Raw genomic sequence first — 19922 nt, forward strand, 5'->3', positions numbered from 1 at the left:
GAGAGACTCCTCATTGAAACTATAGGATGGAGATTACAGAGAGACAGTGAAACTATAGGATGGAGATTACAGAGAGACTCCTCAGTGAAACTATAGGACGGAGATTACAGAGAGACAGTGAAACTATAGGATGGAGATTACAGAGAGACTCCTCAGTGAAACTATAGGATGGAGATTACAGAGAGACTCCTCAGTGAAACTATAGGATGGAGATTACAGAGAGACTCCTCAGTGAAACTATAGGATGGAGATTACAGAGAGACTCCTCAGTGAAACTATAGGACGGAGATTACAGAGAGACAGTGAAACTATAGGATGGAGATTACAGAGAGACTCCTCAGTGAAACTATAGGATGGAGATTACAGAGAGACTCCTCAGTGAAACTATAGGATGGAGATTACAGAGAGACTCCTCAGTGAAACTATAGGATGGAGATTACAGAGAGACTCCTCAGTGAAACTATAGGATGGAGATTACAGAGAGACTCCTCAGTGAAACTATAGGACGGAGATTACAGAGAGACTCCTCAGTGAAACTATAGGATGGAGATTACAGAGAGACAGTGAAACTATAGGACGGAGATTACAGAGAGACTCCTCAGTGAAACTATAGGACGGAGATTACAGAGAGACTCCTCAGTGAAACTATAGGATGGAGATTACAGAGAGACAGTGAAACTATAGGATGGAGATTACAGAGAGACAGTGAAACTATAGGATGGAGATTACAGAGAGACTCCTCAGTGAAACTATAGGATGGAGATTACAGAGAGACTCCTCAGTGAAACTATAGGACGGAGATTACAGAGAGACTCCTCAGTGAAAATATAGGATGGAGATTACAGAGAGACTCCTCAGTGAAACTATAGGATGGAGATTACAGAGAGACTCCTCAGTGAAACTTTAGGATGGAGATTACAGAGAGACTCCTAAGTGAAACTATAGGATGGAGATTACAGAGAGACTCCTCAGTGAAACTATAGGATGGAGATTACAGAGAGACTCCTCAGTGAAACTATAGGATGGAGATTACAGAGAGACTCCTCAGTGAAACTATAGGATGGAGATTACAGAGAGACAGTGAAACTATAGGATGGAGATTACAGAGAGACTCCTCAGTGAAACTATAGGATGGAGATTACAGAGAGACAGTGAAACTATAGGATGGAGATTACAGAGAGACTCCTCAGTGAAACTATAGGACGGAGATTACAGAGAGACTCCTCATTGAAAGTATAGGATGGAGATCACAGAGAGACTCCTCAGTGAAACTATAGGATGGAGATTACAGAGAGACTCCTCAGTGAAACTATAGGATGCAGATTACAGAGAGACAGTGAAACTATAGGATGGAGATTACAGAGAGACTCCTCAGTGAAACTATAGGATGGAGATTACAGAGAGACAGTGAAACTATAGGATGGAGATTACAGAGAGACTCCTCAGTGAAACTATAGGATGGAGATTACAGAGAGACAGTGAAACTATAGGATGGAGATTACAGAGAGACAGTGAAACTATAGGATGGAGATTACAGAGAGACTCCTCAGTGAAACTATAGGATGGAGATTACAGAGAGACTCCTCAGTGAAACTATAGGATGGAGATTACAGAGAGACTCCTCAGTGAAACTATAGGATGGAGATTACAGAGAGACTCCTCAGTGAAACTATAGGATGGAGATTACAGAGAGACAGTGAAACTATAGGATGGAGATTACAGAGAGACTCCTCAGTGAAACTATAGTATGGAGATTACAGAGAGACTCCTCATTGAAACTATAGGATGGAGATTACAGAGAGACAGTGAAACTATAGGACGGAGATTACAGAGAGACTCCTCAGTGAAACTATAGGATGGAGATTACAGAGAGACAGTGAAACTATAGGATGGAGATTACAGAGAGACTCCTCAGTGAAACTATAGGACGGAGATTACAGAGAGACTCCTCAGTGAAACTATAGGATGGAGATTACAGAGAGACTCCTCAGTGAAACTATAGGATGGAGATTACAGAGAGACTCCTCATTGAAACTATAGGATGGAGATTACAGAGAGACTCCTCAGTGAAACTATAGGATGGAGATTACAGAGAGACAGTGAAACTATAGGATGGAGATTACAGAGAGACAGTGAAACTATAGGATGGAGATTACAGAGAGACTCCTCAGTGAAACTATAGGATGGAGATTACAGAGAGACTCCTCAGTGAAACTATAGGATGGAGATTACAGAGAGACTCCTCATTGAAACTATAGGATGGAGATTACAGAGAGACTCCTCAGTGAAACTATAGGATGGAGATTACAGAGAGACTCCTCATTGAAACTATAGGATGGAGATTACAGAGAGACTCATCAGTGAAACTATAGGATGGAGATTACAGAGAGACTCCTCATTGAAACTATAGGACGGAGATTACAGAGAGACAGTGAAACTATAGGATGGAGATTACAGAGAGACTCCTCAGTGAAACTATAGGATGGAGATTACAGAGAGACTCCTCAGTGAAACTATAGGATGGAGATTACAGAGAGACTCCTCAGTGAAACTATAGGATGGAGATTACAGAGAGACAGTGAAACTATAGGATGGAGATTACAGAGAGACAGTGAAACTATAGGATGGAGATTACAGAGAGACTCCTCAGTGAAACTATAGGATGGAGATTACAGAGAGACTCCTCAGTGAAACTATAGGATGGAGATTACAGAGAGACTCCTCAGTGAAACTATAGGATGGAGATTACAGAGAGACTCCTCAGTGAAACTATAGGATGGAGATTACAGAGAGACTCCTCAGTGAAACTATAGGATGGAGATTACAGAGAGACAGTGAAACTATAGGATGGAGATTACAGAGAGACTCCTCAGTGAAACTATAGGACGGAGATTACAGAGAGACTCCTCAGTGAAACTATAGGACGGAGATTACAGAGAGACAGTGAAACTATAGGACGGAGATTACAGAGAGACTCCTCAGTGAAACTATAGGATGGAGATTACAGAGAGACAGTGAAACTATAGGACGGAGATTACAGAGAGACTCCTCAGTGAAACTATAGGATGGAGATTACAGAGAGACAGTGAAACTATAGGACGGAGATTACAGAGAGACTCCTCAGTGAAACTATAGGATGGAGATTACAGAGAGACTCCTCAGTGAAACTATAGGATGGAGATTACAGAGAGACAGTGAAACTATAGGATGGAGATTACAGAGAGACTCCTCAGTGAAACTATAGGATGGAGATTACAGAGAGACAGTGAAACTATAGGATGGAGATTACAGAGAGACTCCTCAGTGAAACTATAGGACGGAGATTACAGAGAGACTCCTCAGTGAAACTATAGGACGGAGATTACAGAGAGACAGTGAAACTATAGGACGGAGATTACAGAGAGACTCCTCAGTGAAACTATAGGATGGAGATTACAGAGAGACAGTGAAACTATAGGACGGAGATTACAGAGAGACTCCTCAGTGAAACTATAGGATGGAGATTACAGAGAGACAGTGAAACTATAGGACGGAGATTACAGAGAGACTCCTCAGTGAAACTATAGGATGGAGATTACAGAGACTCCTCAGTGAAACTATAGGATGGAGATTACAGAGAGACAGTGAAACTATAGGATGGAGATTACAGAGAGACTCCTCAGTGAAACTATAGGATGGAGATTACAGAGAGACTCCTCAGTGAAACTATAGGATGGATATTACAGAGAGACTCCTCAGTGAAACTATAGGATGGAGATTACAGAGAGACAGTGAAACTATAGGATGGAGATTACAGAGAGACAGTGAAACTATAGGATGGAGATTACAGAGAGACTCCTCAGTGAAACTATAGGACGGAGATTACAGAGAGACTCCTCATTGAAAGTATAGGATGGAGATCACAGAGAGACTCCTCAGTGAAACTATAGGATGGAGATTACAGAGAGACTCCTCAGTGAAACTATAGGATGGAGATTACAGAGAGACTCCTCAGTGAAACTATAGGATGGAGATTACAGAGAGACACCTCAGTGAAACTATAGGATGGAGATTACAGAGAGACAGTGAAACTATAGGATGGAGATTACAGAGAGACTCCTCAGTGAAACTATAGGATGGAGATTACAGAGAGACTCCTCAGTGAAACTATAGGATGGAGATTACAGAGAGACTCCTCATTGAAACTATAGGATGGAGATTACAGAGAGACTCCTCAGTGAAACTATAGGATGGAGATTACAGAGAGACTCCTCATTGAAACTATAGGATGGAGATTACAGAGAGACTCCTCAGTGAAACTATAGGATGGAGATTACAGAGAGACTCCTCAGTGAAACTATAGGATGGAGATTACAGAGAGACTCCTCATTGAAACTATAGGATGGAGATTACAGAGAGACTCCTCATTGAAACTATAGGATGGAGATTACAGAGAGACTCCTCAGTGAAACTATAGGACGGAGATTACAGAGAGACTCCTCGGTGGGGTAAATGGTTAAAGATCGTAGTGTGTGACGGGGTAATGTACTATCGTCCTCTGGGGAGTGTGTGACGGGGTAATGTACTACTGTCCTCTGGGGAGTGTGTGACGGGGGTAATGTACTACTGTCCTCTGGGGAGTGTGTGACGGGGGTAATGTACTACTGTCCTCTGGGGAGTGTGTGACGGGGGTAATGTACTACTTTCCTCTGGGGAGTGTGTGACGGGGGTAATGTACTACTGTCCTCTGGGGAGTGTGTGACGGGGGTAATGTACTACTGTCCTCTGGGGAGTGTGTGACGGGGGTAATGTACTACTGTCCTCTGGGGAGTGTGTGACGGGGTAATGTACTACTGTCCTCTGGGGAGCGTGTGACGGGGGTAATGTACTACTGTCCTCTGGGGAGTGTGTGACGGGGGTAATGTACTACTGTCCTCTGGGGAGTGTGTGACGGGGTAATGTACTACTGTCCTCTGGGGAGTGTGTGACGGGGGTAATGTACTACTGTCCTCTGGGGAGTGTGTGACGGGGTAATGTAACTCACTTCTGGAAGATCTTGGATCGTTTGTCGCTGGAGAAGTTCTCAAGCTGCAAGGACTCCTGGGTAAGATACGCCACGGCAAGGTGGAAGTAGTTGTTCCACAGCTGAGAGAAGAGAGAGAGGAGAGAAGAGAGGAGAGAGGGAGGAGAGAAGGGAGAAGAGAGGAGAGAGTGAGGAGAGGAGAGAGGAGAGAGGGAAGAGGGAGGATGAAAAGGGAGGGGATGAAAGACGGGTGGAGGGAGGGAAGAGAAGGGAGGAGAGAGGGAAGACATGAGAAGAGAAGGGAGGAGAGAGAGAGATGTCCATATTGCCAGGTTCTCACAGCCATAACAACCTTATCCTGAAGATATCTACAAACAATCCGACCATTCTATATCTAAAGCAGATACCCAGAGGCACCAAGACACAGACTACAACATGACTTAGATTCAGAGATGAATATTCATTCTATTAAGAGATGGCGTAGCCAGACAAATGATCCATGTGCCCTTTAGTTGTTGATGAAGATATTTAAAATAACAGAATTCAGCAGATCGTTTCAGTGTTATTAGGAGACACGTGAACTTTATCATAATGAAGACATGCCCCGAAGCCTTTAAAAAGCTGCCAGGACCCTCGTCTGCAGTTAAATACTTACCAGCGTTAAAATTATTCCATATGTGACAGATTTGAAACGTAGGGAAAAGGAGCATCGGCGCCATGAAGAGACGAGATAAAATATTCTGAAATGGCTTTTTAAATCACAGCTCATTATACAGTCATTTAAGCGTACCACTGTCAAACGATTTTATGCTAATCTCGTTTTAGTGCTGTAGAGTTCAACCCCTTTGTTAAGAGCATTCAAATGACCCCGCAAGTCCCAAATGGCACCCTATTCTCTATTCAGTGCACTACTTCTGACCAGAGCCCTAGTCAAAAGTAGTGCACTACATAGGGGATAAGTTGTCATTTGGGACGTATTCCCTAATACTACATAGCCTTCAGAAAGTATTCATACCCCTGGACTTATTCCACATGTTGTTGTGTTACACTCTGAATTCAACATGGATTAAATTAATGTCTTTTCTCACCCATCTACACACCATACCCCACCATACCCCACAATACCCCACCATACCCCACAATACCCCACCATACCCCACAATAACACACAATGCCCCACAATACCCCACAATAACACACAATACCCCACCATACCCCCATCATACCCCACAATACCCCACAATAACACACAATACCCCACCATAACACACAATAACCCACAACACCCCACCATACCCCACAATAACACACAATACCCCACCATACCCCACAATACCCCACCATAACACACAATACCCTACAATAACACACAATACCCCCACAATACCCCCACAATAACACACAACACCCCACAATAACACACCACACCCCACAATAACATACAATACCCCACAATGACAAGTGAAAACACCTTTTTAAATTCAGCAACAAAAAAAGAAACGTCCCTTTTTCAGAACCCTGTCTTTTAAAGATAATTCATAAAAATCCAAATAACTTCACAGATCTTCATTGTAAAGGGTTTAAACACTGTGTCCGATGCTTGTTCAATGAACCATAAACAATTAATAAACATGCCCCTGTGGAAGGGTCGTTAGGACACTAACAGCTTACAGACAGTAGGCAATTAAGGTCACAGTAATGAAAACGTAAGACACTAAAGAGGCCTTTCTACTGACTCTGAAAGACACCAAAAGAAAGATGCCCAGGGTCCCTGCTCATCTGCGTGAATGTGCCTTAGGCATACTGCAAGGAGGCATGAGGACTGCAGATGTGGCCAGGGCAATAAATTGCAATGTCCGTACTGTGAGACGCCTAAGACAGTGCTACAGGGAGATAGGACGGACAGCTGATCATCCTCGCAGTAGCAGACCACTTGTAACAACACCTGCACAGGATCGGTACATCCGAACATCACACCTGCGGCACAGGTACAGGATGGCAACAACAACTGCTCGAGTTACACCTAGAACGCACAATCCCTCCATCAGTGCTCAGACTGTCCGCAATAGGCTGAGAGAGGCTGGACTGAAGGCTTGTAGGCCTGTTGTAAGTCAGGTCCTCACCAGACATCACCGGCAACAACGTCGACAGAAAGTGCTCTTCACTGACGAGTCGAGGTTTTGTCTTACCAGGGGTGATGGTCGGATTCGCATTTATCGTAGAAGGAATGAGTGTTACACCGAGGCCTGTACTCTGGAGCGGGATCGATTTGGAGATGGAAGGTCCGTCATGGTCTGGGGTGGTGTGTCACAGCATCATCGGACTGAGCTTGTTGTCATTGCAGGCAATCTCAATGCTGTGCGTTACATGGAAGACATCCTTCTCCCTCATGTGGTACCCTTCCTGCAGGCTCATCCTGACATGACTCTCCAGCATGACAATGCCACCAGCCATACTGCTCGTTCTGTGCATGATTTCCTGCAAGACAGGAATATCAGTGTTCTGCCATGGCCAGTGAAGAGCCCGAATCTCAATCCCATTGAGCACGTCTGGGACCTGTTGGATCGGAGGGTGAGGGCCAGGACCATTCCCCACAGAAATGTCCAGGAACTTGCAGGTGCCTTGGTGGAAGAGTGGGGTAACATCTCACAGCAAGAACTGGCAAATCTGGTGCAGTCCATGAGAAGAAGATGCACTGCAGTACTTAATGCAGCTGGTGGCCACACCAGATACAGACTGTGACTTTTGATTTTCACCCCTCCTTTGTTCAGGGACAAATTATTCAATTTCTGTTAGTCACATGTCTGTGGAACTTGTTCAGTTTATGTCTCAGTTGCTGAATCTTGTTATGTTCATACAAATATTTACACATGTTAAGTTTGCTGAAGATAAACGCAGTTGACAGTGAGAGGACGTTTCTTTTTTTTGCTGAGATTAGAAATGTATTGAAAATCAAATATAGAAATATCAAAAGTTTGGACACTGTCACGATTCCCACCGACGGTGGCGCCCCCTCCTGCTCGGGTGGCGCTCGGCGGTCGTCGTCACCGGCCTATTAGCTGCCACCGATTCCCTTTTGCTTTTCCCTTTTTTTATTTTGTGACACCTGTGGTCAATTAGCCATTAGAGGGGCTATTTAGTTTAGCTGGCCCGCTCCTGTTCGTGCGGGATTAATGATTGTTTCTTGTGTGACGGCTTGTGTTCATGTCGACGTTGTTGTACGCCGCATGTATTTTCTCCCCTGTGTGTGGGAACATTTGTTTTTTGTGAGTGTATATTAAAAACACCACTACCCTGTGTTCGCTGCTTCCTGCGCCTCATTCCTCCTCCACAATTACCAAGCCTTAACAGACACCTACTCATTCCAGGATTTGTATATATTTTTTACATTTGTAGAATAATAGTGAAGACATCAAAACTATGAAATAACACATATGAAATAATGTAGTACCCAAAAAAGTGTTAAACAAATCAAAATATATTTTATATTTGAGATTCTTCAAAATAGCCACCCTTTGCCTTGATGACAGCTTTGCACACTCTTGGCATTTTCTCAACCAGCTTCATGAGGTAGTCACCTGAAATGCATTTCAATTAACAAGCTAATTTGTGGAATTTCTTTCCTTCTTAATGTGTTTGAGCCAATCAGTTGTGTTGTGACAAGGTAGGGTTGGTATAGCCCTATTTGGTAAAAGACCAAGTCCTGAACAAGGTAGTTAACCCACTGTTCCTAGGCCGTCATTGAAAATAAGAATTTGTTCTTAAGTGACTTGCCTAGTTAATTAAAGGTAAAAAAATAAAATATTATGGCAAGAACAGCTCAAATAAGCAAAGAGAAATGACAGTCCATCATTACTTTAAACATGAAGGTCAGTCAATCCGGAAAATGTCAATAACTTTGAATGTTTCTTCAAGTGCAGTCGCAAAAACCATCAAGCGCTATGATGAAACTGGCTCTCATGAGGACCGCCACAGGAAAGGAAGACCAGGAGTTACCTGTGCTGCAGAGGATAAGTTCATTAGAGTTACCAGCCTCAGGAATTGCAGCCCAAATATATGCTTCACAGAGTTCAAGTAACAGACATCTCAACATCAACTGTTCTGAGGAGACTGTGTGAATCAGGCCTTCATGGCCGAATTGCTGCAAAGAAACCACTACTAAAGGACACCAATAATAAGAAGAGACTTGCTTGGGCCAAGAAACATGAGCAATTAGACTGGTGGAGTCCAAATTTGAGATTTGTGGTTCCAACCGCCGTGTCTTTGTGAGACGCAGAGTAGGTGATCAGATGATCTCCGCATGCGTGGTTCCCACCGTGAAGCATGGAGGAGGAAGTGTTATGGTGTCAGGGTGCTTTGATGGTGACACTGTCAGTGATTTATTTTAGAATTCAAGGCACAGTTAACCAGCATTGCTACCACAGCATTCTGCAGCGATACGCCATCCCATCTGGTTTGTGCATAGTGGGATTATCATTTGTTTTTCAACAGGACAATGACCCAACGCACCTCCAGGATGTGTAAGGGATATTTGACCAAGGAGAGTGATGGAGTGCTGCATCAGATGACCTGGCCTCCACAATCACCCGACCTCAACCCAATTGAGATGGTTTGGGATGAGTTGGACCGCAGAGTGAAGGAAAAGCAGCCAACAAGTGCTCAGCATATGTGGGAACTCCTTCAAGACTGTTGGAAAAGCATTCCAGGTGAAACTGGTGGAGAGAATGCCAAGAGTGTGCAAAGCTGTCATCAAGGAAAAGGGTGGCTACTTTGAAGAATCTCAAATATAAAACATGCATACATTTACAAGGTTATATGCGAAGGACTAATACCCGGATCATGGGGGTAGCTGAGGACCAGGGCTCAAGTCCTACTTCATCGGTCTCAAAGTTATTGAAGGAAGCCCTCAAATTAGATGAAGACGTCCCTGTAGACCGCTCACATCGGGGCTCTCAAGCAAGGAATCCTGGTGGATAACCTTGCGTCATTGTGGCTAAACTACACAACTGCCAGGATTGTATTGATGTAACGTAACTTACTTTCCTTACTTGACACCTTTGTTGAGAACTAAGATATTCCTACAGTTGAACGCGAGAAAGCTGCTGAATTAGAAGAACAGTTCTCTGTAGAAGAGATTGTGTTGGCAATTAAATCTACGCAGTAAATCCCCTGGACCCGACGGATTTCTGAGCTAATTCTTATAAAAAACATTCTCAAATCTATTCTCTCCTCTCTTGCTTTACGTATTTGAGGAATCATTCTCAGTTTTATTCTCTCCTCTCTTGCTTTGCGTATTTGAGGAATCATTCTCCTCAAACTCTTTAACCCTCAACAATGAGTCAGGTATGTATTTCACTTATTCTGATAAAAACAACCTCTTGAGTGTGGTTCATATAGGCCTTCCATTTCTTTACTGAATTACGTTGTAAGGATTCTTTCTAAGACGTTTTGAGTCAGTCCTTCCCTACATTATCTCTACAGATCAAACTGGTTTCATTAAAAATCGTCATAATATTTTCAACATCAGACATCTGTATATTATACTTTATAATCCCTCTTCATCTGACAATCCAGATATAATGTTATCACTTGATGCTGAGAAGGCATTTGATCGGATGGAGTGGGATTATCTATTTTATACTCTCAAACGATTTGGATTCAGTCCCAATTTTATGTTCTTGATCAACGTCCTTTATTCCTCCCCTGTGGCTGCAGTGCGCACAAATAATAACCTTATTTACAACTTTAACGTGGAACAAGACAGGGTTGTACTCTATCCCCTCAGCTGTTTGCCATCACAATTGAGCCTTTAGCCATTGCAAATACGTAATAACACAACTATTAAAGGTATTCGAAGAGGGGGCTTAGAGCACTCTATGCAGATGACTTGCTATTTTATATGTCTGACCCTTTAACTGGTCTTCCAATATCAAATAAAATACAATTTTATTAGTCACATGTTTAGCAGATGTTATTGTAGCAAAATGTTTGTTCCAGAGATCCAGGTTCTACTAAAGACAGTTGTTAAAATATCCGGGTATAAGATTAATCTACAAAAAAGTGAATTGATGCCTATTAATCCTTCTGCCATGCAAACTTATTTTAGTCATGTACCCTTCAGGGTGACTACACAGAAATTTAAATATTTGGGAATTTGGGTCACACACAATTTCAAAGATGTCTATAAAGTAAATTTCCCTCCCTTGATACTCCGCCTGAAACAGGATTTTGAATGCTGGGATTTACTTTCTCTTTCTTTGAGTGGAATAATTAACACTGTTAAAATGAATGTATTACCTAAGTTTTTATACTTATTTCAATGCATTCCTATCTTTATGACAATTTTTTTTTTATCTCCATAGATAAACTGATATCGGCTTTTATCTGGATCAAGAAAAACCCTTGGATATGTAGGCGCGTATTGCAGAGATCTCGTCCCCAGGGTGGTATGAATGCCCTAACTTCTGCTGAGGCCATTCTTGTCCTGACTTCTGCTGAGGCCATATTATCGTAAATACTGCATGGCCAAAGCAGACGTCGGATTGACCATGCACCTTCTCTCTCCAATTTAGTCATTGTCTTTTGTTTGGAGCGCTCCTGCCAATGTTGAGTAAGGACGCGCACGTATAGAAGTAGGCCTGCGCGCAAATGTAGCCATATAAATGTGCTCATTTGTGGATCGAAGAGTGTGCAAAGCTGTCATCGAGGCAAAGGGTGTCTACTTTGAAGAATCTTAAATATAAAATATCTTTTGATTTGCTTAACACAGGCAGATTGATAGAAATGGTAAGATAAATTGACATTCCACATGACAAATGTTGCCGATTCCTCATGTAGCCTATTACCAGCAATTTCAGGAGAGTAATGGCAGAATCTGCGAAATCCAGCAGGAGAAGGAGGAGACTAGTTGGGTCAGGTTAAGGTTGGTTTATTCTGGTTATCTAGATCTCTGGCTCCCTCTTGAGGCATGTGTCTTATTTAATCAAACCATAAGCTTAAAGCATCAGACAAGCTCAATACATATAGTTGATTTCATTAAAACACATTGGGTGTGTCTATATATGGAAAAAATACACATTTAAAACATTCTAGCAATCGATTGGTCGAAAGAACAGACGACTTTCGGTCGACCAAGATTTTTAGGGGTCGGGGACAGCCCTAAAATAACCATACAAGTTACAGTTCATTAACAGAATTCAACCAGTGTTTTTGATGAAAGAGCTTGCTCCGCAAAGTGTCAGCAATAAATACCATTGAAGGCAATCAAGTCACCATTCTGAACCGTCTTTAATGATTTCACTATTCAACCAGTCTCGTTAAGTTCTCCTAATGCAGTGCAAGACTAGTGAAAGGAAACTTTACATAAACATAGATTTGACATTAGATTGACATAATTCAACCAGTCTTCAGGTCTGGCAGATTGCCTGATGGAGTAACAGTATTTTGTTTTTAACAAACTGAGGCTTTATAGAGTGGTGAGCTTACCTGAAGCTCAAAGTTGGTCTGATCCAGGAACTTCTTGTTTAACACGGCTGCATACTGATTAATGGCCCTCAGGAACACTCTGAAAGAAATCAGAGAGACATCTGGTTTAGATCCATACTGATTAACGGCCTTCGGAAACACTCTGAAATAGATCAGAGAGACATCTGGTTTAGATCCATACTGATTAACGGCCTTCGGAAACACTCTGAAATAGATCAGAGAGACATCTGGTTTAGATCCACCCCCACCCTACATATCACCCCATCATTACTATGTTCCACCCCCGCCCTACATATCACCATATCATTACTATGCTCCGCCCCCACCCTACATATCACCCCATCATTACTATGCTCCGCCCCCACCCTACATATCACCCCATCATTACTATGCTCCGCCCCCACCCTACATATCACCATATCATTACTCTGCTCCGCCCCCACCCTACATATCACCATATCATTACTATGTTCCACTCTACATATCACCCCATCATTACTATGTTCCACCCTACATATCACCCGATCATTACTATGTTCCACCCTACATATCACCCCATCATTACTATGTTCCACCCCCACCCTACATATCACCATATCATTACTATGTTCCACCCCCACCCTACATATCACCATATCATTACTATGCTCTACCCCCACCCTACATATTACCATATCATTACTATGTTCCACCCTACATATCACCCTATCATTACTATGCTCCGCCCCCACCCTACATATCACCATATCATTACTATGTTCCACCCTACATATCACCATATCATTACTATGCTCCGCCCCCACCCTACATATCACCCCATCATTACTACGCTCCGCCCCCACCCTACATATCACCATATCATTACTATGTTCCACCCTACATATCACCCCATCATTACTATGTTCCACCCTACATATCACCCCATCATTACTATGTTCCGCCCCCACCCTACATATCACCCCATCATTACTATGTTCCACCCCCACCCTACATATCACCATATCATTACTATGCTCCGCCCCCACCCTACATATCACCATATCATTACTATGTTCCGCCCTACATATCACCATATCATTACTATGCTCCGCCCCCACCCTACATATCACCATATCATTACTATGTTCCACCCTACATATCACCCCATCATTACTATGTTCCACCCCCACCCTACAGTACATCAGGATATGTGTTCAGCCTATAGGCTACTACCTGCTACAGTATGGACTGGGTCTGTTTGATCTCCCACCAAACCTGTCCATTTTCTACAATGTTGTCTATTTTAACGGTTCAATCCAAAGGATTAGTGTGTTTGATGTAAGGGATTCATATTTCAGTTTGACCTGTGAATTACAAAATCACCAGTACAAAAAGACTGAGAGAGTACAAATGCCACAGATGAATTAAGTGCTGACAAGTAATATCCCTTTAATCTCATGTAATGGGTTGTTTTTCTGTTTTTCTCTTTCAGCGTGAAACATACATCTCTAGCGGCATGACCTGTTGTTCCGCTGTAAGACAGACAGATAATGGGACTGAACTGTCATCTGGGCTCACAGAAAACCTGGTTCCCAAAGGTCAAGCTAGTGGGGGGGGGGTTAGATAACCACTGAGAATACTGTGTGTGTGTGTTGTCAGAGAAAACCAGTCTGGATCAAACTGTGAAAAAGTGATTGAGAGAGACTGTGTTCACTCACATACTGTAATACAACGCACATCCAGGAAGTAGATAGAGAACACAGAATGAAGCCATTTTCAGATCTCTTTGATGATGCCGCGTTTGACCTTCAATGTGAATTTGCGCGACCTCAGCTCAGCCTATTAAAAAAAAGGGGGGGGCCGCCGTTGCCCACTGATCAGCCGGATGCTCATTATAGATTATCATGACAACAGAGACATCTGAACAGGCCCCCGGCAGCGTCACTTATTTTTTGTCAACGTTTTTTTTGTGTGTACCAATTTTGACCAGCCTAACCAACTAAAAGATGATTCCGGCCCATCTGGCATTTGCCAGAATTGCCAGATGGCTAATCTGGATTTCCAGCAGGTGTTAGGAGTATAACTCTGTGTTTATCCACCTCAAGGAACATACACTTGTTCTTCCTTTAAATGTTTTGAGCTTTATGCTGTGACGGTTTTGTGGTAGATGGTGGCAGATTGTGGTAAATGACGTTATTCTGGCAACAATGGCTGACACTTAAATAACTGTCATAGAATTCTACGGCACCCCCAAAAAGCTGTGCTGCAGTACGCCACAACTCTTAAAGGAAGAATAACTGTAGTACAGTAGCCAAGGGGAATCTAAATCAGAAATAAAGCTGAAAAAAGGTTGGATAATAATTTTGAGGCTCGTCCTAGATTCCCTCCACTATTCTGTACAATCAGTCTTACTCTATATCCAGCAGCGATGTTGTCAGTAACGTTTGACATAGTCAGACAATCTTTCATAATTCAACGAAGGAGTGATCCAAGATCCTAGTGTTCACATTCACATGAGGCTGTCCTCAAATGTACAGTGTAATCTTGACTTCAGTTCAACCCTGCCCGAGAGAAGCTAGGTTAGCTCAGTCTCCCTCTCCCAGCCCCTCAGGGTGAGAGCCCCGGGGATCTAACCTGAGAGAAGCTAGTGTTATCCAGGGCTAACCTGAATGTTATCCAGGACTAACCTGAATGTTATCCAGGACGAACCTGAATGTTATCCAGGGCTAACCTGAATGTTATCCAGGGCTAACCTGAATGTTATCCAGGGCTAACCTGAATGTTATCCAGGGCTAACCTGAATGGTATCCAGGGCTAACCTGAATGTTGTCCAGGGCTAACCTGAATGTTATCCAGGGCTAACCTGAATGTTATCCAGGGCTAACCTGAATGTTATCCAGGGCTAACCTGAATGGTATCCAAGGCTAACCTGAATGTTGTCCAGGGCTAACCTGAATGTTGTCCAGGGCTAACCTGAATGTTATCCAGGGCTAACCTGAATGGTATCCAGGGCTAACCTGAATGGTATCCAGGGCTAACCTGAATGGTATCCAGGGCTAACCTGAATGTTATCCAGGACGAACCTGAATGTTATCCAGGACGAACCTGAATGTTATCCAGGGCTAACCTGAATGTTATCCAGGGCTATCCTGAATGTTATCCAGGGCTATCCTGAATGTTATCCAGGGCTAACCTGAATGTTATCCAGGGCTAACCTGAATGGTATCCGAGGCTAACCTGAATGTTGTCCAGGGCTAACCTGAATGTTATCCAGGACTAAAATGAATGTTATCCAGGGCTAACCTGAATGGTATCCAGGGCTAACCTGAATGGTATCCGAGGCTAACCTGAATGTTGTCCAGGGCTAACCTGAATGTTATCCAGGACTAAAATGAATGTTATCCAGGGCTAACCTGAATGGTATCCAGGGCTAACCTGAATGGTATCCAGGGCTAACCTGAATGTTATCCAGGACGAACCTGAATGTTATCCAGGACGAACCTGAATGTTATCCAGGGCTAACCTGAATGTTATCCAGGGCTAACCTGAATGTTATCCAGGGCTAACCTGAATGTTGTCCAGGGCTAACCTGAATGTTATCCAGGACTAACCTGAATGTTATCCAGGACTAACCTGAATGTTATCCAGGGCTAACCTGAATGGTATCCAGGGCTAACCTGAATGGTATCCAGGGCTAACCTGAATGGTATCCAAGGCTAACCTGAATGTTGTCCAGGGCTAACCTGAATGTTATCCAGGGCTAATCTGAATGTTATCCAAGGCTAATCTGAATGTTATCCAAGGCTAACCTAAATGTTACCCAAGGCTTACCTGAATGGTATCCAGGGCTAACCTGAATGGTATCCAGGACTAACCTAAATGGTATCCAGGGCTAACCTGAATGGTATCCAGGACTAACCTGAATGGTATCCAGGGCTAACCTGAATGTTATCCAGGGCTAACCTGAATGGTATCCAGGGCTAACCTGAATGGTATCCAGGGCTAACCTGAATGGTATCCAGGGCTAACCTGAATGGTATCCAGGACTAACCTGAATGTTATCCAGGGCTATCCTGAATGTTATCCAGGGCTAACCTGAATGTTATCCAGGGCTATCCTGAATGTTATCCAGGGCTAACCTGAATGTTATCCAGGGCTAACCTGAATGTTATCCAGGGCTAACCTGAATGGTATCCGAGGCTAACCTGAATGTTGTCCAGGGCTAACCTGAATGTTATCCAGGACTAAAATGAATGTTATCCAGGGCTAACCTTAATGGTATCCAGGGCTAACCTGAATGGTAACCAAGGCTAACCTGAATGTTGTCCAGGGCTAACCTGAATGGTAACCAGGGCTAACCTGAATGGTATCCAGGACTAACCTGAATGTTATCCAGGGCTAACCTGAATGTTATCCAGGGCTAACCTGAATGTTATCCAGGGCTATCCTGAATGGTATCCAGGGCTATCCTGAATGTTATCCAGGGCTAACCTGAATGTTATCCAGGGCTAATCTGAATGTTATCCAAGGCTAATCTGAATGTTATCCAAGGCTAACCTAAATGTTACCCAAGGCTTACCTGAATGGTATCCAGGGCTAACCTGAATGGTATCCAGGACTAACCTAAATGGTATCCAGGGCTAACCTGAATGGTATCCAGGACTAACCTGAATGGTATCCAGGGCTAACCTGAATGGTATCCAGGGCTATCCTGAATGGTATCCAGGGCTATCCTGAATGGTATCCAGGGCTAACCTGAATGTTATCCAGGACTAACCTGAATGTTATCCAGGGCTAATCTGAATGTTATCCAAGGCTAATCTGAATGTTATCCAAGGCTAACCTAAATGTTACCCAAGGCTTACCTGAATGTTATCCAGGGCTAACCTGAATGGTATCCAGGGCTAACCTAAACGGTATCCAGGGCTAACCTAAATGGTATCCAGGGCTAACCTAAATGTTATCCAAGGCTAACCTAAATGTTATCCAAGGCTAACCTGAGCGTGCTACATATCAGGAGTCCCCTTAGTCATTAAGCACAAAGGTGAAGTGTTTCAGAGCCCCTCCAGAAACCCTTAAGATGTTCATGTCTCTATCTTTACCCTCGGTGGTGGACTCCTGAAACACCCCCCAACCCCCATGTCTCTATCTTTACCCTCGGTGGTGGAGACTCCTGAAACAACCCCAACCCCCCATGTCTCTATCTTTACCCTCGGTGGTGGAGACTCCTGAAACAACCCCCAACCCCCCATGTCTCTATCTTTACCCTCGGTGGTGGAGACTCCTGAAACACTCCCCTCTAGCACTCACCCAGCAGCAGCCCGTGACCACATTACTAAAGCCCAGTCTGCCTGAGCTGAGTCTCCCTCTCTCCTCTTCCCTACTCCACACCTCACTCAATTTTCTGCAGCTGTGAACATGCCAATATAGATGATAGGCTCAGCGCCAGCTGGGGTAAATGGTAAAGTATGTTTCCATCCATTGCACCTGTCCACTGAGAAATATTACTGCTTTATATTGGATGTCTACCTGGATGGATGCCCACAGCAGTCCCCTGGACTGGACTGGCCAGGTCAACTAAACGGTGCAGTTTACACTTAGTCAGCATGTCCAAATCAAATCACACTTTATTCTTCTGATATGTTCACTGCACTGTTGAAAGGAGCGCTCCCAAGTATTCATTTCATTGTAGCCGGGTATAAACGGTACAGTGACATAATTATTGGTGAGCTCTCCTCTCAACAGTGCAGGGAACATATCAACATCATAATAATAGTAACAATAAGGCAAAACGTTTTTAAAACAGAGCTGTAAATGTTTAGCTGTTGTGATGTCATCATGACCCTGATGTTAATGTTGTGATGTCATCATGACCTTGATGTTAATGTCGTGATGTCATCATGACCCTGATGTTAATGTTGTGATGTCATCATGACCCTGATGTTAATGTTTAGCTGTTGTGATGTCATCATGACCCTAATGTTAATGTTTAGCTGTTGTGATGTCATCATGACCCTGATGTTAATGTTGTGATGTCATCATGACCCTGATGTTAATGTCGTGATGTCATCATGACCCTGATGTTAATGTTGTGATATCATCATGACCCTGATGTTAATGTTGTGATGTCATCATGACCCTGATGTTAATGTTGTGATATCATCATGACCCTGATGTTAATGTTGTGATGTCATCATGACCCCGATGTTAATGTTGTGATGTCATCATGACCCTGATGTTAATGTTGTGATGACATCATGACCCTGATGTTAATGTTGTGATGTCATCATGACCCTGATGTTAATGTTGTGATGTCATCATGACCCTGATGTTAATGTTGTGATGTCATCATGACCCTGATGTTAATGTTGTGATGTCATCATGACCCTAATGTTAATGTTGTGATGTCATCATGACCCTGATGTTAATGTTGTGATGTCATCATGACCCTGATGTTAATGTTGTGATGTCATCATGACCCTGATGTTAATGTTGTGATGTCATCATGACCCTGATGTTAACCTCTACGGGATCGGAGTCCCTGAACCGTGACGGTTGTTGCTCAATATTCAATAATGTGACTAGAAAACACTGTAGACTACAGACAGTCCCTCTGCAGTCAGTCTATAATAATGACTGAACACAACACAGCAGACTACAGAGAGAAACAGTCTCTCTGCAGTAGGTCTATAATAATGACTGAACACAACACAGCAGACTACAGAGAGAAACAGTCTCTCTGCAGTAGGTCTATAATAATGACTGAACACAACACAGCAGACTACAGAGAGAAACAGTCTCTCTGCAGTAGGTCTATAATAATGACTGAACACAACACTGTAGACTACAGAGAGAGAGACAGTCTCTCTGCAGTAGGTCTATAATAATGACTGAACACAACACTGTAGACTACAGAGAGAGAGACAGTCTCTCTGCAGTAGGTCTATAATAATGACTGAACACAACACTGTAGACTACAGAGAGAGAGACAGTCTCTCTGCAGTAGGTCTATAATAATGACTGAACACAACACTGTAGACTACAGAGAGAGAGACAGTCTCTCTGCAGTAGGTCTATAATAATGACTGAACACAACACTGTAGACTACAGAGAGAGAGACAGTCTCTCTGCAGTAGGTCTATAATAATGACTGAACACAACACTGTAGACTACAGAGAGAGAGACAGTCTCTCTGCAGTAGGTCTATAATAATGACTGAACACAACACTGTAGACTACAGAGAGAGAGACAGTCTCTCTGCAGTAGGTCTATAATAATGACTGAACACAACACTGTAGACTACAGAGAGAGAGACAGTCTCTCTGCAGTAGGTCTATAATAATGACTGAACACAACACTGTAGACTACAGAGAGAGAGACAGTCTCTCTGCAGTAGGTCTATAATAATGACTGAACACAACACTGTAGACTACAGAGAGAGAAACAGTCTCTCTGC

At 43.2% G+C, this 19922-nt stretch overlaps 1 protein-coding gene across 2 annotated transcripts in view; it reads right to left on the bottom strand.

Moving 5' to 3' along the window:
* Positions 1–19922, bottom strand: part of LOC106613940 (dedicator of cytokinesis protein 1) — a 733517-nt gene that overhangs the window by 243550 nt on the left and 470045 nt on the right. For both annotated transcript variants that reach the window (XM_045701156.2, XM_045701155.2), the window contains exons 30-31: positions 12488–12566; positions 5024–5124 (exon numbers count right to left, since the gene is read on the bottom strand). In XM_045701156.2, the coding sequence (XP_045557112.1) occupies positions 5024–5124; positions 12488–12566 (180 nt within the window). The remainder of the gene's footprint in view (positions 1–5023; positions 5125–12487; positions 12567–19922) is intronic.

Source organism: Salmo salar, chromosome 18 (genome assembly GCF_965601325.2).
Source record: "Salmo salar chromosome 18, fSalSal1, whole genome shotgun sequence".
NCBI classification, from domain to species: domain Eukaryota; kingdom Metazoa; phylum Chordata; class Actinopteri; order Salmoniformes; family Salmonidae; genus Salmo; species Salmo salar.